Source organism: Atractosteus spatula, chromosome 13 (genome assembly GCF_055471065.1).
Source record: "Atractosteus spatula isolate fAtrSpa1 chromosome 13, fAtrSpa1.hap1, whole genome shotgun sequence".
NCBI lineage: Eukaryota > Metazoa > Chordata > Actinopteri > Semionotiformes > Lepisosteidae > Atractosteus > Atractosteus spatula.
Window position 1 is genome coordinate 7,773,983 of NC_142718.1, and position 23,875 is coordinate 7,797,857.

General features: G+C 40.7%; 1 protein-coding gene across 4 annotated transcripts in view; it reads right to left on the reverse strand.

Annotated features, from left to right (window-relative positions):
* Window positions 1-23,875, reverse strand: part of adam23a (ADAM metallopeptidase domain 23a) — a 106,364-nt gene that overhangs the window by 26,413 nt on the left and 56,076 nt on the right. For all 4 annotated transcript variants that reach the window (XM_088930088.1, XM_088930087.1, XM_088930091.1 and 1 more), the window contains exons 8-18: window positions 17,637-17,704; window positions 16,984-17,049; window positions 12,908-12,976; window positions 12,310-12,476; window positions 10,978-11,062; window positions 10,193-10,280; window positions 9,342-9,393; window positions 7,648-7,747; window positions 5,022-5,093; window positions 3,199-3,285; window positions 871-951 (exon numbers count right to left, since the gene is read on the reverse strand). In XM_088930088.1, coding sequence (XP_088786214.1) covers window positions 871-951; window positions 3,199-3,285; window positions 5,022-5,093; window positions 7,648-7,747; window positions 9,342-9,393; window positions 10,193-10,280; window positions 10,978-11,062; window positions 12,310-12,476; window positions 12,908-12,976; window positions 16,984-17,049; window positions 17,637-17,704 — 935 coding nt within the window. The remainder of the gene's footprint in view (window positions 1-870; window positions 952-3,198; window positions 3,286-5,021; window positions 5,094-7,647; window positions 7,748-9,341; window positions 9,394-10,192; window positions 10,281-10,977; window positions 11,063-12,309; window positions 12,477-12,907; window positions 12,977-16,983; window positions 17,050-17,636; window positions 17,705-23,875) is intronic.

Genomic DNA, 23,875 nt, shown 5'->3' on the forward strand with positions numbered 1-23,875 from the left:
GAGCAAAGATACACTTAAATACTGTCTCTAGTCTTTGTTTCCATTGAGTTCTCTGAAAATCTTGCTTTCTAATGTTACAGTTTTCTTTGCAAGCTTTACTTCTGGAAATACGGCTATCGTTAATCTTTGTTTTGATTATTTTTATACTGTTACAAATGTTCTGTTTGTTTTCATTTTATATTTCATATTTTTTCAATTGCCTCTGACATCTGTATGTCTAGAAAACAACGCAGCAAATTAGTTAAAGAAAGAACCACATAAGCTTTAATGTGCAGTTCCTTACTGCGGTCCAGTTGGATGCTGATGTCATTCTCAATCAGCTTTTTTAGATATTATTGAGAAGATAGCTCTTCTGTCACAGTTATCATTCCATACAGTGGCTATACAGTTATACTACTGTTATAGTTACCCTCCATTACATCACATATCCACAAAGTACAGTGAAAAGGGAAAAACAAGAGGGACATTTAACTGTGAAAGTCACTACTGGACTGTAAATGAGTTTTTAAAACGTTCAAAATAAAACAAAATCTGATCATTTAACGTAAACAGAGAAAAGACAGAGGAAATTGTAATCAAAGAAAGAGTTGCGTTGGAAATGCAGAAAGTGTTGTAGATTAAGAATATCAAACCACAATACATTTTTTAAATATTCTTCAAGCACTGTGTTATACATTTTTTTTTTCTGAATTGAACGTTATTTTGCAAACATTTCCAAACCAGGGCCCAGTAAGAATGAAAAAAGTCCATACTGAAAAGCCCTCTTAACCAAGGAAAGCGGGATAAACAACTACAGGAGCCCTCCCATTCTGACAGAAGCAAAAGACCTGAAGAGCTTAGATAAGCCTAACTGAATAAAATGTGCCATACCTGCCCAGAGTCCCCAGAACACACTTCTGTGATGTCACATTCATTCACGGCATAACGACAGCTGTATCCGCGGGGATAAAACTAGCAAGAAACAAAAAGAAGGCGTTCACTTCCGAGCCAAGATCTGCCACATAAGTCACCTCCCCACAAAATTGAAATTCATCAACCTATTTTCCTGTAAACGTAAAACCTGAAAACTATACAAAAGGCATAGGCACACAAACACATTACTATAGCACATGTTCCTAACATCGGAGAATATTACCGTGTTTTACATTCAGAAATCTAATGAAGACCATCATTGGGAACCTCCAAATACATTTCCTCTTGGGGTCTGACTGGCTAACGCTGTGTTGAAGTTCTACCAGCTGACTGTGCAGATGCGGGCCGAGTATCGGTTGTTCCACAGTTTCGTCTTCTGGCTCCAACTACCGTTTGGCAAGGTGACTTAGGTCACTGGCCGGGATGTTACACCACTCATAGTAGTGGCCAGCAGCCATATCACCCTGCAGCTCACAACTGGATGCCCACTGAAGCTCAACAGGTGTGAGCCTGGTCAGTACCTGGATGGGAGACCTCCTGGGAAAGCTAAGCTTGCTGCCAGAAGAGGTGTTAGTGGGGCCAGTAGGGAGTCCTCACCCTGCAGTCTGTGTGGTTCCTAATGCCCCACTATGGTGATGGGGAGACTATACTGTAAAAAAGGCACCGTCCTTCAGGTGAGATGCAAAACCGAGGTCCTGATTCTCTGTGGTCATTAAAAATCCCAGAGTGTTTCTTGAAAAGCATAGGGGTGTTACCCCAGCGTCCAGGCCAAATTTTGCCCTGGTCTTTACCAATCATGGCCTCCTGAAAATCCCCATCTATGAACTGGCTTCATCACTCTGTTCTCCTTCCCACTGATAGCTGGTGTGTGTTGAGTGTACTGGTGCACTATGGCTGCCGTCGCATCATCCAGGTGGGGGCTGCACATTGGTGGTGGTGGAGGAGAGTCCCCATTACCAGCAAAGCCCTTTGAGTGGGGTGTCCAGAAAAGCTCTTTATAAGTGTAAGGAATTATTATCAGTGCTGAACGCAGGCCCTGTCCTGGCTCTGTATTCAGGTGCAGTCGCGGTAGGCCTTATGGCCTTCCCCTCTCAATCAGGAAGGGCAAGTAGTTGGGTCCCATAGCAACCCCTCCTCCATGCAGTCAAACAATTGCAAGGAAGGCTTTAGTATTGTCCTCCACTCTAGAATGATTATGGAAGGGAGGGAATAACCACGACTAATGTTCTCCTTCAAACAACTGTACCTCATCATTCTACCTCAGCCACCATCCTGTATGCAGAGGATCCCCACCTGTGGCAACATGGCTTAGGAGCTTCGTACAGTACGTGAAACACTAAAATGCTTCTTGCCGGTCCTGGAATTTTGCCCTGGCTTTATTTTAAAGATGTTCTTTAAAAACCACAAAACAAAAGAAAAGCTGGGTTCACGTTCTCCCCTAGCTTGGCAAATCCCTGGCCTGTATAGACTGAGGTTCCTTTATGCAAACCCTTCTTACTAGCGAGGCGCATCCAACTGAGCAGTATCAGTGAACGAGAGAAGGAGAATGAGAGAAGGGTTATTTCACTGTTCATTCCGCCTTGGATGCTTCCTGGAGAGGCTTAATGAAGCTTAGCATTGAGCTGGACGGTGAATCCTTTACAGAGGACGCAAGAAGTCCAGCGAAGGTTGGGAATGAGATTGAACTTGGGATGAAAAAGCCAATTTCTGAAGCACTTTCATTGAAATTATATGGGGGCGATAACATCTGTTTTACTACAGAGACCAATGGTACAACATTTGAGTGGTTTACTTTTTGAAAACAATAGCAAACCCCCACATGACAAATATCGAGAAAAACGAGACACATCTGCTACACCCATTTAGCAGTTTTAAGATCAGAAACTATTGTATTAAAAAAAAATAACAGCTCATATAACTCCTATGGTCTAATACGGTCATCTCACCCTTTCTATACAGTGGCCCGGAATTTACAAATCCTTCAGTGTTTTTTTTTTACTCACCAACTTTCAAAAGCCCTTATCCTGTAGGACTATAAATGATGCTCAAAAAAGAAATTAATAAGGTACTGCACATCTCGAGGTGTTTTAAAGTGCCCTTTACACAGCCCTTGAGCATCTAACTAAACATTCTAAATAATTTCCATTTTTCAAATATTTTTAATTGATTGTAAGTGGTCCAAAGGCTTCATCCAGAACCCATTCTTGAATGAAGCCGTGCTATCAGCTCTGACCACATGGCTAGGTCCTTAAACGAAAAGGCCAGGACGTCCTCTCCAGTACTTACAAGGCAGGTGTTGTTACAGCAGGGTCCGTCACTGCAGTGGGCGCCATTGGAAAGCGAACACTTTTTACAGCACTCCTTGTAGCACTCCTGCAAACAAGAGCCAGAAAGAACCGGGTCTGTGCCGCTGTCAGTCCAAATGTCTACTGGTAAAAAAAAAACACTCCAAAATACTCTTGAAACTCTTCAAACTAGATATTATTTACACCAATTATTTGCTCGGCAGGCTATTTAAGTAGATGTCAAACAGCATTTAAAATGTGATCAAGTAAATATGATAAAAGGGAAGATTACGGGCATATCCAAGATACGGTCCCATTAAGATTTTGCATCTGCGGTTACTCTATTCTCTCTTATAATTCCCAAGAAGATCTTAATACATTCTGAAGGATCAGAGCTCCATTTGGCTAAAGATAAGGAAAGCCGGACTGTGTCGACAGGCTTTCTAACGAACCAAGTAAGCCTACAGTATGGTACAGTAAATCCACAGTGTTATATTTTTAACACTTGAATACATATTTGAGGCTGCTTCCATGGCCGACGGCAAATCTATGAAAACTTAATAACAGTATGTCATGAATGAACGGAGGCGCTAGGAATGATGTACTGTATAATCTGCTTGTACACTGTAAGCATCCATTCTCTCAATGATAACCATCAAACCTTGTTCTCTTAGAAATCCGTCCTTCGGATGAGACGTAAAACCGAGGTCCTGACTCTCTGTGGTCATTAAAAATCCCAGGGCGTTTCTCGAAAAGAGTAGGGGTGTAACCCCGGCGTCCTGGCCCAATTTCCCATTGGCCCTTACCAATCATGGCCTCCTAATAATCCCCATCTATGAATTGGCTTCATTACTCTGCTCTCCTCCCCACTGATAGCTGATGTGTGGTGAGTGTTCTGGCGCACTATGGCTGCCGTCGCATCATCCAGGTGGGGGCTGCACACTGGTGGTGGTGGAGGGGAGTCCCCATTACCTGTAAAGCGCTTTGAGTGGAGTGTCCAGAAAAGCGCTATATAAGTGTAAGCAATTATTATTATTAATTATTATTATAAATCCAAACTGTAGTAAAACGTGTTGCGCCTCCTCCAAACTACAGTGGCACCATTCTTAAAGCCATCTTAAGAGCATGAGAAAGGTTACTTGATGAGACCAGCCCATCCAGTTTGTCGTATTTACGAGTAATTGATCCAAACCACTTCTCGCATGAAGCCATTAGATCAGCTTTGACAACATGGCTAGTTAACTAATTACAGCTTCTCATTTTATGCTATTTTATGCTCTCAGTGCAAGCAGAAAGCTCCTCAAGCCTGGGGATCGTGTTCAGGCTGTTAGGAGTAGAAGGGTTAGGGTTAGGCGTTCCCTGAGATGGGGAGAGGGAGAAAAGCCCATCTCAGTTCTTTGTGTCTCGGTGCACAGGCTCGGGCTTTCTGCGCGTCCTCGAATGAACCGAAGCAGCCCCTGAATCTGAACGGGTTCTTGTATCAAACGCATGATCCGAATGAGCACATCTTGGCTGCAGTGCATTACAGCTCTGGAAGGAAAATAAGACCTAAAAAAACATCATCAGACATTTATCCAAACTTCACCATATCAGTAAATCACTTCACTGAGCTTTTGACAATGGTTTTCCTCATTTTAAAGGCCATTTGAGCAACGACTGTAAATCATTAAAAAAAACTATTTCAGGAGGACACCCTTCAGATAGGAATCAAATGTACTTTTAGCAGGATTTAGCACTGAGAGTCAGGCCACCATTCAAAAAGATACTTGTGGCTGCATCTGCTCTGAGTGTTGTCTTAATAAATCTCTCTTAAAGAGCACTTACCACTCGCCCTCCACAGTCACACTCCTCGCCTACTTCCATGTAGCCATTGCCACACTCCGTCGCCTCAAGTAGCTACACAAAGTCACACAAAACATCAAATCACACATTGTGAATGTGGGGGGAATCGTTTGTCCATATGTGCAGCAGTTCGGGTCATGTTCAGAACCTCAAGTCCACTTCATTTTGTAACTCCTTCACTGGGCAAGCCAGGAGAGGAGTCAAGGGAATAAAAGTGGATTCTACCTCAAATCAATCCTACAGATGCGGACATTAAGTTACAACTACAGAACTGTCGAGCAGTTGGTACTTGTTATTACGAACATAACTGAGTATGTTGGTACGGCAGACTCTACATAAATAATCAAATCAAAATCAAATCAAATCAAAGTTGATTTATCAAATGCACAACAATACGGCGTGCAGCAGTAGTTGCTGGCAATGAAATGTATTTTTCTGCGAGATCACAAAAATTCACAAAAACACAAAAATCACAAAATTGAGGTTCATATAGTACCACACATTACAATAAGCTCACTCCCCATAATTGTCTATCCTTAATTTCATTCTGTTGATGTATGATTTTGCACATCTGTTGTTGTTTTTGCACATTACCTGTTACCTGTTGTTGTTTTTGCACATTGCCTGTTGTCTCTGTCTTTCTTTTCTTATACAATTGTATTGTTTTATTTGAACTGGTTACCATCTGAGAGCTAGCTAAATAGCATTTCGTTGTACCATATACCTGTACATGAGTATAATGACAATAAACTTGAACTTGAACATAACGCTGTTAAATAAAGGTGTTTTAGTCAAAATATACAGTACTACAGTATAAACAGAAACATACAAGATCAGACTAGGGTCGTCTATTAATTGAAAAAAAAAACACTGGTGCTAAATCTCAGAACATTAATGAATTCACTTTTTTTTTACATGCACTGATGGCCAATCACCTGTAATTGTCACGCCCCACACTCTACCTCGGAAACGCCGTTACATTCCCAGAACCTCTGCTTCACAATCTCATCCCTGATTGCACCCATCACATTCTCACATGCATCAGATTCTCACTCCCTAACCAATCATCCAATCACACCCCTTTCCTTTCAGTATTTAAACCCCCTTCGCACACCTTCCTATGCTCACTATTGAGAAGCCTTTCTTAGTATTCTCCAGTGTGTGTTTCCAAGCCTTTTGACTGATCTCCTGTTAGGAATCTTCTGCTTCTGCTTCTGCTTCTGCCTCTTGACCTCGCCTTCTGGATTGTTTTGGATATCTTTCATTGCCGGACCCCTAGCCTCCCTTTTCGACCTTGCCTCCTGGATTTTGACTTTTGGATTGTTTTTGGATATCTCTCGTTACCGGACCCTCTGCCTCCCTTATCGACCCAGCCTTTTGGATTTCGTCTTTCGGATCGTCCCTTTGCTACTCTGCGTCCTGTGGGATTCTGGTCACGCGTAAGGATCCTCCTATTCCCACATTTAGGTCCCCTTGACAGTAATTTACTGCCAGCCTGAGTTGGAATTTCAAAATTACATCACGTCTGCTGTTACTTTGTGCTAACCTCGTGTTAGTGAGGTAGTGGGGACAAAATCGGGGAAATGCTTGTGTTTTGGCTGCTTCTGATTGTGCAGAAGAAAGAATGGTATCTTCCATCCATGCACTTTCTAACTGCTTTGTCATACAGGGTCACAGGGGAGCTGGAGGCTAACCTGGCAAACAACAGGCACAGGATAAGATACACCCTGGATGGGCACACACAAACAGAAACACGCACACACACTCACACACCAGGGCCAGTTTTCCTAGAAGCCAACTATCCTACTGGCATATCTTTGGGTCCTGGGAGGAAACGGGAACACCCAGAGCAAACCCTGCCAAAAACACGGGAAGAACATACAAACTCCACACAGACAGCACCCCAGATCCAGTAGTGAACCAAGGGCCCCAGTTCTGTGAAGCAGCAATGCTAACCAATGTGCCAGTATGCCATTCAAAAATGGTGTCATGTAACAGTAAAGTATTCACACATCATCTGTTTTTAAAGCCTTCTAGTATACCGATATATTTTTTCAGAACTCATAGTCCCTGCTCCCTTATTTTTACTTATAGTACTGTTACTGTCACTTAGGAGTATCTTAAAAATATAATTTCATTATAGTTCATGAGGAAAGCCTTAATGATTAAACATTTAAAATCCAGTTTCTTTCCATTTATATAAATGTTTTCTTAATCGAAATAGCACTGAAGCAGAGAAGCACCCAGGCCTGGCTGTTTGGACAGCAGAGGCCACTGAGGCAGGGCGCGTTGTGTGGATGTAAGTGGGTACAGAAAGGAGCCAACTGGTGCCAGATGGAATATCTCTCATCCTTCACAGCTGATAGCTTGGAGTTCTGTATGAATCCACTACATGGAATTGTTGGTGGAATAGAAGTATTTCTTAGTCATACAGTACTGCGTCTTGATTGAAACACCGGCTATACTGTACAATTTTCGGCAATGATCTACACAATTTCAACAGGTTTGTCTAAACCTTCCCAATAATGCACTGCAAATACTAGTGCTGCCACGGTATTCCCGTTTCAAGTCTAACATGCTTGCACTGAAAGAATCTTTGCCAGTTTACCTTTGTTGGTCTGTTGAAAAGACACGATCCCCCACCTTTCTGCAAAAACTCCTTGAAATCTGCAATGTTGCATTTGGAAAACTTCCGAGTGTGCTGAACCCTAAATCCAAAACAAAACAAAAATCATTATTTATTTATCTAACTCTTATCTAAACTCAGTGGTAGTGTAGGCATAGTTTTAAGCTAAGGGTGCATGCGGTTTTCTCCAAGGTGACCTGGAATGCAAGCAAACTGAAGTAAAAATAAGCGTGAAATAAACGTGAAACACAAACACAAAAAAAGGGCATTTACCAAGTCTCATTTAAAATTATTTAGGTAATACAAAGAAAAAATATTCCCTTTTTATGACCCAGAGAGATTCACTTTAGGCAGTCAAAATCGGGAAAATGTATATAAAAAGATTGAAGAATCACATTGGACTGCGGAGAGCCTACTCTCCCTTTCGCAAAACTGCTACTTGCGAACTCTGGAGTTTTTGGTTAATGTTGAAAAAGCAGCTTAATTAATGTTCAGTTTAAGAGCTTTTTTTATACACCCAGTTCTCTAGAGTCCTGGATATGTTATTTCATCTGAATTCTTTGAAAGGAAAAAAAAAAAACCAATGGAAATCTTACATCATTTAAATATGTGCCCAAAGTCTATAATAGTGGAACTTTGTGCTGTGAAATTAAAACTGCTTTCATCACCAAACATTATCAACCCCTAGCAAACATGGCCAGATGCTTGCTCTTGATCAGCCACAAACCACTTGATGTCAGCACGTCGGTCTGCAGAAGATCTGAACTGTCGGAGCTATCAAAAAGGCAGTCATTTCCTATAGCTTTTGATTATTGTTCTATTTGCATTTAATAAGCTGCTCCACGTTCAAAAAAGGTCAGGAGAGAGTCGAATCTCTTACGTCTTGGTCTATGATCATAAAATGAACACTAACAGACGCTACAATCTGTGCAACGGAGGTGGCTTTGAACTAAAACATTTCCTCGGAGCGCCGTCAAACTGCTGGCCTTCCCTCTAAGTGGTGACTGCAATCAGCTCTCGGACAAAGTGGATGGCAGCTGCTCCGCTTAAGTATGAAAGCTGAAACGTAAGACACACATGAAAGGCATGAGTGGGCAACACAGCCAGGGTGTTGCCAACCCAGCTCCAGGTCAGGGGCTTGGTCCTTGTCTTGAGCTCTTGTTTGCTCGTTCTGTTTCTGAGTGGGTTTTCACCAAGTCCTCCGGTTCCCTCTCCCTGAGACACACTAGGCGCGATTGGCTGTCCTATACCACCCATATTTCTACAGCCCTGGGATGGGCCGACTTCCTGTCCAGGCAGAGAGCTGTCCCATGCTCTCAGGCCTGCTGTGTGCCTTTGGGTTCCAGTTTAGACACGGGCCTCCTGTAGCCCTCACCAAGATAAGGGACGTACTGTGTGGATAATGGATGGGAAAAAAGCATGAAATACAAAACCAGTGAAAAACAACCCTACTTTGGAAAAGGAAAGGTGCAGTTTTTGCTGTTTCGCAGGCAGACAGAAAGTAGCAAGAGGCGACTGGCTCACGTTGAATAAAACCATAAAGCAGAATATGAAAAAACTCGGGGTAATTCAAGTATTGAAGCTTCATTGTGAATTTGTGACGAGCTTTTTTCGTGATTTTCCAGATTCCGAGATTCCCCACTGAGCAGAAAACGTAAAATGACCAACTCCATTACCCTGTGTCTTCCATGATGCATCCTCCCCAGGACTCTGAACAGCCACACTCCTCTGGAATGAAAAGAACAAAGCTGTGTGCACCTGTCACCTCAGAAATGCGGCATTCTGAAAAACCTGCAATAGGTTTCATTTACATACCTGCAGACAAACTCATCCTTTTGTTCATTATGGCACACTGTACACCATTTATCATTATTGTACCACCATGAATTGAAAATTAACTCATACATTATTCTTGTGTAGGGTGGCACAGTGGTTAGCATTGCTGCCTCGCAGTGCTGGGGCCCTAGATTCAATTTCTAGGGTGCTGTCTCCGTGGAGTTTGTGTGTACTCCCTCGTGTTCGTGTCCTAAGACTTTTGGTTTCTGGGAAAACTGGCCCTGGTGTAAGTGTCTGTTGATGTAAGTGTATGTTGGTGTCTGTGTGTGACCTGCGATTGACTGGTTTCCTGTCCAGGGTGTGCTTCCTGTGATAGGCTCTGGGCCACCGTGACCCTGAACTATTGAAGCAGTTACAGAAAATGATGTGATTTGATTATTCTTCAAAATGCCGTTTTAAGAAACGTTGTCATATCAATCTTCATTCAGCTACAACTTTAAAAGTTGACTCTATGTCACTCAATCCCTTTCTTCCGTTGACGATTTTAAGAAATCACCTTGCCGTTACATTTTAATTGTCTTGATAAATAGGTGAATCGTATGCTCTACGGTATTCGTCTCTGGATGAGAAGTAGGTGGCTGCCTACTGTAGGTTAGAAATCTTCCAAAGCCTTGTTTCCTTTGACATTCATGCTACTTCACAGAACGGTATCTTTAAAGGGTAACAAAGGAAAGAAAGGAAAAGTGCCTACTTCTCATTGAGGCTGGATCCCACTGCATCCCCAAATTCTGACCCAGGCTCTGTGACAAAGACAGTGCCATCGTCCATGTTGCACCATACTAAAATTAGAAAGGAAAATCACAAACCCACCTCTCACATCAATAAATACAGGATTTTCTTTTAATGTTTATTTCCAGGGTCATTCAGCAGAGATAGATTAAAAAGGGTATTGGGTCGGTGAAGTGCAACTTCATTTTTGATGTGTACTAAATCCCCAGAAACAAGCAACATCTGAAAGTGGCTGTGGTTAAGAATTGGCAAAGCATCTCAAAGGAACATATCAAAAGCCTGGTGAGGCTGATAGGTTGCAGCCTGGAAGAAGTCATTTCATATCAGAGGTATGGTAAATACTAACTTTACACTGATGAAACTCACTTTAAGTTAATTTGTCCCAACGCTGACTTGAAATTCGGGGGACTGAACCATTTTTTTTCTAACATTGGGTTAACATGTACGCACAAAGAAACCCAAAAGCCAAAGTTCATTTTCTAAAAAATTGCCTCAAATTACACCTTTCATCAAAAATAAAAAATTCTTTACGGCACAGCAGAGGTGACACATTTCACAATCCCAAAAGCTTTTCACTGTATGTTGTATGAAAATCTCAGAAAATTCTGAAACACCTTTCAACAGAAGCTTTGCAGAGCGTACCCGAATACACTGCCATTTTGTGCCCCTGTGGTACTGTAAGTGCTGTGTTTTTTAACAACCTGTCTAGTCACACTGCCTGAGCGCTAAGCCCTTTGCCAAACTCACCTCATTGACTCCTACACCTCTGCTTCCAGAGCAAACTCCTGCAAAATAGGCAGCACTGCTCCTTCTGTAGTGAAATGTTACATTTCTACAAGAAAACATAAAACATGTTTTTGTTTTATCACAGCAGTTCTGCACTTACAGGTATACATTCACAAAACTGTGTTTAGGGGAAAGATGCTTTGAGATATACATCACAAGAGACATCTTAGGGGAACAGATAAGGCTCTCATTGCTTAGCACTTTTCCAAAGCATTTTGGATGTTTCAAGCTTGTTCTCTTATTTCAAATACCCTCTATAGTGAAGTGTGTTAAAAATGACTCCGTTACTTCAAAATAATTTAACATAAAGTACGGGTACAGAAAGGAAGACTTTGTCCATTATCACCAAACCACCTTTTATAATAAAACCCACATAAAGATCAGTATCTCTTTTCTTGCTTTGTTACAATCATTAAGTTAATTAACCTTAAGTTAAAGTTTTGAGTAAAGGTAAGAAAGACATTGTTTAATGTGTTATCATCTTTTGAACTTCCTAAAACACACGTTCTAATATGTACAGCACCAGTGCATGGAAAAAGATATAAAAAGCACTTTTGGGACAAGTGTTATTTAAAAGACAAATGAAAGAATCAGTAAATGACAAAAGTGGATTTTTATTTTTACCCTCCTGGCAGTCTGGAAGTACTTATAAAACTTCTTTCGCTAGAAAAACTTAATTATCAAAAATAAAGAAATGCACTGTAAATGGTTCAGTTTTGACTACTGCAATTAAACACTGTTATAAAGTACCACTACAGTGTTACAGCTTAAATACAACTAACACTGTCACCAACTTCAACACGTAGATGGCTTAAACACTTCTTGTACAAAATTGCGTTTAGGAGAAAGATACTTTGAGATATACATCACAAGAGACATATTGGGGCAACAGATAAGGCTCTAATTGCTTAGGACTTTTCTAACTCTTGTATGATACAACATTTTCAAATACCCTGTATAGTGAAATGTGTTACAAATGACTCAATCACTTCAAAACTCAAAAGGTTCATGTTGTATTTATGTTTATGTGTACAGTTTATGTGTATCCAGGTTTAACACTCTTATTAGTAACTAAAAGCAATCACACATTTAACAAAGTAATAATCCATTATTTCCCAAATTAATTACAAGGGAAAGAAAGTAAAACTCTTTGCCTAAGGTGAACCCTAAAAGTGCCAGCAGAATGTGCAGTAAGTCAGTGGAGCCCTCAACACGCAAACAGCTTTTAACCCTCAGAGCAGAAGAGAGCAGGGATGTGGGAAAAAACAGGCCAGCTTTAACTCGGTTACATACGAGAAGAGATGGACCGCGTCGGCGTGCTGCTTAATAAAGTGCTGCCTGTACTTGGAGAAATCCCGCAGCATGTCCAGGGGTTTGACGCCGATCGGAATCTGGTCCCTTTCCGTCCAGATTTCCACGGCAACGAGCACCACCCTGGTGTGCAGCTGCTCTTTAAAGACCTGCCGGCAGAGACAGCACAGGCACAGGAGTCGAACACCGGGTGTGAGAGAGGAGCCGGGCTAGTGCCAGGCCAGCCCGAGCCAGTGGAATCACGACACAGGGGCCACAGCACAAGGGGCACATGGGAGGAACAGGTTGCCATTAGTTACCACGCACACAGACGCACACAAAAGATGCCATAACCCCTATTTTGCAATTGCCTCAACTATTTAGAAACCTTTTTTTAAATGTACTTTTCATTTTTATTCTCCACCTAGTCTCACATATGCCGTTTTAGCTTAAGAGCTTTTAAAATGTTATAACCCACAGTGAAACAATGAAACAAACAGTTTCTCTATGGCACCAGAGTTTTACACAGTCTACAAGTCTACAGTCTACAAGCTGCAAAGTTCACTCAGCTTTTGCCTACAGTATCTATACGGTTACTTACAGCATCCACCAAATTTACCACAGATTTGGCATAGTTTTTTGTGTGTTGTCTCGTCTTGTGTCTCTTAAACTGCACGAAAGGAGGGAGGAAAAAAGCAAGAAAACGGTTACAAATGACAAAAATGACATCTGATATCCACTACGAGGAATGTAATATAAGTTAACAATAACAATTCAATTGTTTGCCACAATTTAAAATTAAAAACTGAATTAAACAGTATATTCAACCTTGGTATGTATACCAGAACTAGGACAGACTTTATTCACCTTTTGCAGTGAGATATGCCATACACGACAGGCACACATGAATTTATGTACTTCTAATGGGCTTGCATAGTGGCATAGCGTGTTAAAAATTAGCAGTATCCAATGCATATTCTGCTGTGGACTATAAAGACGATGATTGTCCATTTCAAGGAAAAGTTTAAGACAACTGCTCTTGCATGTCCTGAATTGATAGTGATATGATTCAAAATAACAACAGTTAAAATAACACTGTTCCTGACAGAGGACCAAAGACCAAATCCAAAACTATGTGGCAAAACAGCATGTCCATCCATCCACTTTCAGACCTCTGCTTCCCATTCAGGGTCGCAAGGGGAGCAGGAGGCTATCCCAGCAAGCAACGGGCACAAGGCAGGCTACACCCTGGACAGGACACCAGGCCATCACAGGCCGAACACACACTCTCACCACACCACTCAACCTGACAGTTTGTTTCTGGACTGTGGGTGGACACCGGAGCACCCAGGGCACGCGAACATGGGGGAGAACATACAAACTCCACACAGACAGCACACCAGGTCCAGAAAGGAACCAGGGCCCTAGCGCAGCAAAGCAGCAATACCAACCACTGCTCCACCACACTGCCAGAAAAGCAGTTGTCCACAGGGATTATCCCAAATTATTTTGATACTTTTAGTGGGTAAGAAGTCAGATTTAGTTGCGAGTCATATTCTTTTATTAGAATATAGGTTTTGATTCGCTTTTTGGCCTAGTCAGGTGCAGGGTGTTTGTATCTTTAAAAACTAAGCCTGCGAAAATGCATATATCTGTATATACTGTACAGTAGGAGTTGTGTGGAACTGGTTTATGTTGTGTAATGTTTTGTGTTGAAGAGATTGTGTGTTGTTTTTTGCTAATCAATGTTTTTTGTTTGACACTCTCCCCCGAGTTGTGCCAGAGAGCATATGGAACCACAAGACACATGCCTCAAGATTTGCCTCCTTTTACTTTCCACTCAGTTTCAGTTTATTTAACCACTGCTGATCATTTTTTTTTTACAATAGCACTCGAAAGCAATGACACAACCACCAATCCTCTAGGTGTATCTGCGACTTTAAATGTGAGAACGCCCTACTGCTTCTAGAAATATTTGCTTCAGCTCGTTTTTTCTGACGAGTTCTGCTTTTCATAGTATCTCCCTGCAGTGTACGAGTCAAGCTCAGGAAATATTACTGAACCGTCTTAAAGAGGCAGTAATCGCACATTACAAGGATGAGACCGTGAAACATCTCTCATGGTGTGGGGTATGGTTTGATGGTGACTTCTGCTAGCTAAGGCAAAAAAAAAAATTCTGAAGTTTCTTTTGCCAATACCTCTACATGCTAATGTTCACCTATTCAAAAAGATCACCTCTCGGCTTGCGCTACACATGCAATACAAAGATTCACAACTGTGACACAGTTTAATCAAACTCTAGACACTAATTCCTGGGAGCATATGTGGTCTTTTATGTGCGAAAGTGTTCAAGCAGTAAATATCCATCTCCTGCAATCATGAAGACCATGTGGAAAATGCTTATGACCTGAAGAGGAAACATACAACATGATGGAAGCACAGATGATCAGAATGGCAACATCCTTAAGTGCTTACCACCACTAAGGATATGGTTACGAAGTGCGGAACCAATTACAGAAATCATAATAGGCAATAAAATTTAAAACAACAAATTGAATATTGTTTTACATTATTATTAAGTGTAATGTAATGTGATCATTAAAAAAACATTAAAGACTCCAAATGAATTAACTGCAAATTTATATGTACTGTATGAGCTGCAGTCATGCACAACCACTATGAAACTCTATAGGATGAATCAGTGGGCAATTACATTTAAAAACATGGGCTATAATTTAAACATTTACTCAAATTAGTGGATTGCTTTAAATGAAGAGCATTTGTCTATAATTCTGTGTATGTACAATGTTTTACAATCTTACACATTATCAACAATTAAATTTTAATTTCTTCAGGATCTAATGTAGTTTTATATTTCCTACAAATATGTAGATTTTTATTTTAAATAGACTACTATGCCCTCTTGTGGAAAAGCTACTTCATACTGTAGAATTAATCACTGCAATTTAAAATGAGGCTATACAGATAAAGAGATAGTGACAATACATTTAAATTCAGCTTAGACTAGGAAATATAAATTTCTCAACACATCTATTAAAAATATATGGTCCTTCTATGATTTTTCTGACAGAATATGTGAACAGTTGTTATAAAACAAGACTTACAATATACTTAATAGGTTTTTAAAGTTCTCTCCCATGCTACAACATGCAGTTGTGTTTATATGTAAAATATAAAATGTAAATAATTTAATTCCCTATAAATACTTCGTTATAAATGTGTACCAGTATTTCTATGTACAGTACAACTGGGCAGTGTATGTCTTTTTTGTGCCCTAATCCTATTAAAATTGAAGGACATCTGATTTTTACAGCTTATAACAATTTTATTTCCCTATGGCAAAATAATAGTCAATTTCATATAGAAGAATAATACTATTACATTAACACCTCTTGATCATAAACCCCCTTCAGAAATGTTTGAAACCATGTACAAATTTGTTATGTTCCCAATTAAACTTAAATTGTACACTTGATTTAATTAATTTATTATTAATTCCAAACGCTTAAGCACCTAAATTCCTATTGCTTCCTATAATAAGTTAAGCACCTGTATTTAAATTAGGTTTAGAAAAAACTGGGCAGCCTCTAAACTTAAAATATTTATTTAATCAATCCCAAAAAACTCATAAGGTGCCAGCACTGTGAGAAAACCACCACATATCCAAACGAAACAGACCTCTCTGGTCAATTTAATTATTCAAAGCCCTTCATTTATACTGTAGATGTCATCATAATCAGATTTTTTTTCTTGATCTGTTTAGAATTCATGGAATTGTTTAACAGAAGTTAAGGAGGAGGTCAAATTCTCCCTCATTTCTACTCTCCTGTACAGAAGCATGGCATAACTTAGCACATCTTTTCTAGCACCCTATCCTCCAGTCCATCTTGACCTATGCAGCTGCCTCCCTGGTTCATTCTTTGTTAGGCAGTTAGTGTTAGGGGGCTGTGATGGCGCTGACCTTATGCCCTCAGACAGGCAAGAGAACTCCAAACACCAATGTATTAGGTAAGCTATCCCTTTATATCTGTCAGCCTGTTTCGTCATAATTAAATGTTGACTGAACTACCGAAAGAAGCACTGGCACATTTTGTGTGCAACCAGTACATTTAAATCTGCTTTACAGATCAACCATTTTCTTTAAGAAATTTCACAATATAAAGAATGGCTTGGTGACCTCCACTGTAAATGTCTCCTTGAAACTACTGTAATAATCTTCCCTTTGATTTAATTATGCTCCTTACAACAACACATTTAGAGCTAAGAGTTTTACACGTTCTGCAAAATCGTATTAAACCAAAGGTTCTCCCCGTGTTCATGTGGGTTGCCGCTGTGTGCTCCGGTTTTCTCCTAAAATCCAAACACATCCTGGTAGGTTAATTGGCTCCTGCAAAAAACTCGCCCTGGTGTGAGTGCGTCTGTGTGCCCTGAGATGGACTGGCACCCCGTTCAGGGTGTACCCTGCCTTGCGCCCATTGCTTGAGGGATAGGGTGACACTGAGTTGGATAAAGCGATTTGAAAAGATGAAAGGAACATATCATTTAAAATCAACAAAATCACCTTCACCGTAAAATCAGAATTACTGGAGAATTTTACGCTAACCACTTAATATTCAGGAAAGATGACTTTTGATAGAGCACAAAAATACTACTTACCGTCTTATGGTCAATGACTATCATGATTTCAAGATATTTCATTTCCTCAAACACGCTACGGGGTACCTACGAAGAAAACACCAGTTCGGTTGAACACTAGTTAAAAAAACGCATCCACTGTTGTTGTTTGCCATTTATGTTAAACCCAACATAAATGAAACTGCAATTTAACAAATTGCAAATGCTAATTGCTCCCACGGGGACAAGTTACCCAGGAGGTATACACCAGTTCTTGTATTTTATATTTCTTATTATTGAAAAAATCTAGATGAATATCTGATCATTAGACTGAAAGACACAACATGACTTACATGAGAAAAAAACAGTGACTATTACTGTTAGAGCGGCAAATGTATTAAATGAAGAATTGAAGCTAATATAGAAATTCATCACCTGCAACCTTATGTCTTTACTTATACTTACAATCAGTGTTGCATAGCTTTCTTTCAAAGGGGAGAATGCACAAGGGAGTTCAGAGGATGAGCAAGACTTTAAGAACATACTTATTTAAAAATAAGCTACAAAGAAAACAGTGGCATTTAAGCTTGTTTTAGTGAACAAAACAACAATAAACTCCAAAACGCGTCTTGTACATTTGTTAGAGTGATCACCATTCTTGCTTATGAGGGGATTTGTGTTAGTCTGATACTTACTGCTCTCTTTTTCCTTCTTCTCAGCCACATGAGGTCAGGCAGATCGGACAGCATCTGATCCATATCCTCTAATGACACGGAAAGAACCACACCCAGATGTTATCGAAATACAGTGCACGGATTGCTTGGGCAGCCGGAGGAGTGGCACAGAGTGGCGATTATCATCCCCAAATTTGGCTCAGCTGCCACCCCACTGTAAGCGTTACGTAAAAGCCCACATTGCCTCAAGTTTACCAACAAAAGAAAACATGGAACAGGAAACAATTCTGATGTGTCCGCCACACATTTCATTGCACTGGTGCATGTGACAAAATAAACGCAACCGATTTGTTAAGAGTGTACCCATTGCCTGTATGATAAAAAGGCTGGTTGTTGGCAAATGCGAGGCAAATCGCTGGAGGTCGTTCCCCTGCGGCCGAGAGAAAACTGCACAAAATGTTGGCTCGGGGACGTGACATCGCAGCTCGAGCGAAGGCAGAAGACGACAGTTCGGTTGGTGAGAGACAGTGAGAAGGGAAGGTTCAACACCAGGAATGAACAGATATTGATACCTGCACACTGATACTAAGACGCTTGATTCTGATAGTGGTACTCATGATGTTTTTGTCTGATTTACTATTTATCAATGACACTTGATTAGCTAATGTGGACATTAGCAACAACAGAGACCACGGGCGAACCATAATAAGCAATCCTTTCATATGACGATTTGTTCTGTTATTTGAAATTATAATACATTATGGCACAGAGAAGAATAGCAGTACACCTTTTAGTAGTACATCCTATTTTAGAAGGCAAATAATATCAATTAAAAATGCCCTCCCCATAGCCATCCCTGCCACCCTTCTGCCACCCCAGATATAAAATCCTGGCAATGCCACTATTATTTGGTTATTCCCTTGGAATGTGGATAATCTTCCAGTGGAAGGAGGCCTGGCCTTTTGGAGGAACAGAATCTCTACTGACTACAGAGCAGCCCTGTTTGGCTCTGATGCCCGTTAAGTGGCTGTGATCTCATCCCAGTGGGAGAAGAGCTGCACTCATCGCAATGAGCTGTGGACATCTGGATAGGAACATGAACTACCAGTGCCTTGGCTGCTGGCCAGTCCACTCCAGCTGTGGGCTCTTCAGTACCCTTTACCCTTGGGGACTGATTAATACAGACTCCTCTTTAAGACCAGTTATTATTTCCAGCAGCAGAAAACAGATCTACACAACAGCAACAACTTCAAAGGTTAATAGGCTGAGAGCGATTAGGATGCTGTCCAGTTACCAATAAACACAATATATTTGACATGGACAGCCATTTGCATTTTGACTGCAACATAAGTCACAGAAGACTCAGAATAGTCCTCAGGTCTTTTTTCTGTAACTTCTAATGGAAAAGGATGGCTGAATATCTTAGGTGCTGGACTATATCAGTCGAGGCATAAACCACTAATGTGAGATGGTGAGGTGATAAAGAGTACGAATGCAGCAAAACAGAAAGCAAGCATAAACTATCTCAGCCTAAAAATTGGAACATTCAGTTACTGTATATGCTCCAAAATGTTTGCATAACGCCACACTGTCAGTCTTCTCAGTGCAACTTTCTAACACAGGAGTGATGTCTTCTCCATGTACAGTATGGAGGGACATATGTACTGACGTATTCCAAAGCATGCCCAACACAGGCCTCATGGACACACTAAAAAGCCTGTGTGGAACAACCAGCACAGGGCTGTCAGCAACACACAGCGGAAGCGCTCTTGTTTCAGTCACTAGAGGGCAGCAATGTTTTGTATTCAGACATCTTAACACCCGTTCTCCTCCCTTGACTGCTAACTATACAGTATCTGCCTCCACCTAGCGGAAAGAAGTAGACGAATCAGTGGATGCCACATTTCTTTGATAAATAAATAAAACACTGCTAGCTAATTTACACAACAAATTGTAAAATGTTTAAGCTAGAAACGTTTTTAAGATCACTATCGGGGGCTCAGAAAAACACCAAATGTAAATTCATCACACATCAAAGATAATAAATAATAGCCTCATTTGTTTCTTGGAGACTGAAGACTCCAGACTGTACCACATGGTTTTCTGAAACAACTTTGATAGAGTATATAACGGGTGTGATAAAATAACACACACAGAGCTTTGCATAGGAAGTACAGAATTTCTATCATGTCCCCGATTTAACACACCAAAACTGTGATTTGTCCCTAATGCTCACTGACTAAATTATAAAGTGCTGCAAACACTGCTATGGCAGTGTGAAACAAGATATTCAGCCATGTTATTGAAGCAGGTACCCCAGCTTCCTCCAGGAAACGGTCCTTGGATCAATTAAAATCGGTTTCATTGCCAAATTTCCCATTGGCCTTTACCAATCATGGCCTCCTAATAATCCCCATCTACAGTATGAATTGGCTTCATTACTCTGCTCTCCTCCCCACCGATAGCTGGTGTGTGGTGAGCGTTCTGGCGCACTATGGCTGCCGTCGCATCATCCAGGTGGGGGCTGCACACTGGTGGTGGTGGAGGGGAGACCCCATTACCTGTAAAGCGCTTTGAGTGGTGTGTCCAGAAAAGCGCTGTATAAGTGTAAGGCATCATCATCATTATTATTATTAATTAAGTGCTAGCTCCAAGATTGTTTAGAAGGGCCAAACGGCCTCCTCTCGTTAGTAAACCGTTCTTATCTTCGTAAGTAGATCACCACAAGGGTTTGACTGTATTACAGTAACTGCATTAGCAGCACTGCTTGCCTCCACTGCTCAACACCCCCCTCCCATCTCCAGCAGCGCAGGCACAAGCAGTAGATCATTTCAAGATAACAGCAGGATTAGCAGGACAGGAGAGAATGTGGAAGGCACTGTTTAAAAACAGGTGGTTTTTAAAAGACAACTTGTTTAAAATGATTACCAGTATTTAAAAGATACAGTATGTACTGAATAAAGAATTCCAGTGCCATATACCATTTTACTCCTGTATAATAAAGGAGGTATTTTGGGTGTCACATCAGCGTGTAACTGTAGATCAGTGTTCAGACCACACCCGTTCTACAAATACCAAAGCCTCCCATCGTACGTAGCACGGAGGGAACTTTGCCTGGCCGTGATTTCTGAAGAGGATTTTGAAAGGGGACTTCCTTTTCTGCCACACTTAAAAATATAACGACATATCTTTATTCTTTTTGCTTGCCTTGAAAAATTCCTATGAAGGTTTTCTCACCCACAATGCATGTCTAAAATGTTCCATGTCTGTTGGCTCTTTTCAAATGTTACATGACTTCTGTCATATCACCACACCTCTGATTCCATACCATCAGCTCCTGACATTTCGGTGAACGGCATGTTCCGAGTGCCTTGAGTTACCATCTTATGAGCCCCAGAGCAGGTGCAGCCCTAAAATGTCAAAACAAAAACTTTTCTGCTAGTTGCTGACACACAAAAGATCATACGGGAAGCTATCTGTGTCCCTCAATAACCACCATAAGATAAGAAGGTGTTTTTCAATATAGTCTATCCAATGGAAGCATGAATGCACAAAATTCAATCTCTTTATTTGGGCACACTGTGCTAGGACTAAAAGTCTCTCACCTATATTGTATCCATCCTACATTGTAATAGCCTTTTCCACTTCAGGGAGCCAGAGCCTATCCCGGCAAGGAATGGGAAAGGGGCACATGTCAGGGTACACCTTGGACAGGAAGCCACTCCCTAACAGGGAAGACACACAGACACAAACACAGACACGCACACACCAGGACCAGTTCTACCAGAAACCTATTAACCCACCAGCATGACTTACTGTAGGTCTGTGGGAGGAACATACAAACTCCACACAGACAGCACCCCAGGAACTGAACTTATGTGTGAAATTTCCACATGACACCGGAATAAGAAAATTAACAAATACTGTGGGGGCATAATTGAAATTTGAGAAGACGGATGCAATTCCAACAATGGGCAAACACCAGACATATAACATTCAAAGTTAACAAGCAGAAAACGTGAAGAAGCTGCTTATGAAAAAGACTGAGGTGTTCGTGTTGACATCCATTACATCTTCTACAAAATACAGTGAAACAATAAGGCAGTGTTAAGATACACAGTTAAAAGCTTTGAAATTAAATCTAGGGACAGAATATTAAAATTTTAGAGTGCACTATTACGAAGGCATCTTTATTTTTTCTAGTTTTGCTTACCACATTACAAAAAATACATTGGCGCCCTTAAATCGATCACCTACTGGCAACTAATGAGCTGATGGTCGAAAAGGCCTCCTTTCATTTGGAACCTCTCTCGGGCTCTTAATTTAAGTAAGACAGAACAATTTAAAGGCATGAAACCATTACAATCGAAGCTTGTAGGATGCCCCTTGGGTGCTGTGCGCATATTATAAGCAGAACCTTTCAGCCTTCAGGAACATATGGATCTGCTGCTCTTTGAAAAAAGTGTGTGTTTGCCAAACTGAAGGTCACTCTCCCTTAATAGGTGTCGAGTGTTCAGAAAATGCTGCACAGCTGCCATTTTTAATGAAATCACAAAGATAGTAACAGCGTTACCTCTTAAAGAGGTTAGGAACAACACTGACTTACAGATACCATTCTGTCCTTGGGCTGTAAATAATTTTTTGAAACACTAATTCGGTATTAAAAATGGAAGGCACATTCTGATTCATTGGCCATGTGACATTTGTAAATCAAATTATAGGGATTTGGACGCGATTCTTAAACTGATTTAGGCACACACACACATTCTGTAACCGAAACTTGACCAAAAAAAAGTGTAACCCCTCCATTTTAAAATACTGTTGCAGGCATCACAATGCCTGCTACTGAAAAGACAGCAGGGGAATCTGCAGTGGGCATATTTTTAAAGAATGTAACATGCTTCATAGAAAAGCTTTTTACAGAGTGACGGTATCAGCAGTTTCGTTCATGTGCTGAGCTAGCTATCCTTATGACCTCCAAATTGCACTGAACTGAAGTGTGTCGAGCAGCTTGCTGGCTCATGATCAGGTTTCGGCCTTCGTTACCAGAAGTACTGTATAAACAAATCCCTGGATAAGAGATACTGTACTACAGAACATCGTTCCAAACTTAAAATGAATGAACTAGATATGAAGGTATTCATTTAGTTCAATTCATCATATTTCACTGAAGACAAAAACGACATCATTGCATCAATAGCATAAATTTTAAAACGTATTCCAAGGAGACACTTGAGAAAACCCCTTTCTCCTTCCTGATCATTACATTCTGGAAAAATGGCCATTTCTGACTGGAATGTTCAATTTATAACAGTAACCTGAATGATGTGCTTGTGTTGCGAGAAATTTTAGTAAATGGAATATAAACTGGAATATGGAATATAAATGCCAAAAAACTTAATTTGTTTGATACATAAAAATGCTTATCATGGACAGAATATAGTAGGTGCATGACTTGTACTTGATGTAAGGTTATGTACTGAGTATATTTCAGTCATTGTAGCAAATAGCAAGAAAAGATCTGCAATAAAATACGTTTGAAATACTGGTGGCACTGAGAAGAATGGGCTTAATTTAAACGTTAATAGATGAGAGAGGTTAGAGGTAACATCAGAGGTAAAGATCACACAAGAGAGATCACCAACAGTTGTGAGAACCTGGTAAATCAGTGTCTTTACGTTAAAATCACAGTTAAAAGGTTCCCCTTGGTCTCAATTGTAAGGGTTAGATGGGCTGGTTTAGACAACTCCTGGAGAGCAGTTTCTGAGGGAAGACAGGTAGGGGATGAGGAAAAGTTATCTTCCCACATGGGTTAGATCTGAAGGCAAGGAGCTATTACAGGGCCAAAGGCTAAAGTTGACACAGCTCTGGGGTGGAAGCTGTCTTAGTGCCGCTTAAGGTAATATTTCCTGCTGGCAACACAACAAGGTAAAGCAGTAGCTTTAGATTCAGCTGTTGGCAGGTCAAGGGCCCCAGTACGGTTTTGTGTCCCTGGCCCAAGAGGATCAGCCAGTCTGTGGTTCCACCACTACTATTAAAGGGTTCCAATAATAAGGTGTGAAGTCACATGTCAAAATTTCACGGTAGGGGAAAATAACAACCTGCCCAGCCAGTACCGCTCTTATTAGCACGGGTGGTAACATTGAACAGCAATAACAATAACACAATAACACAAAAATAACCCCAAAAAACAAGAAAAACACGAACAAAAAGCACAAAGAAATGTGTCCCACTGTGCATCGCGAGATCCAGGCTGGGCT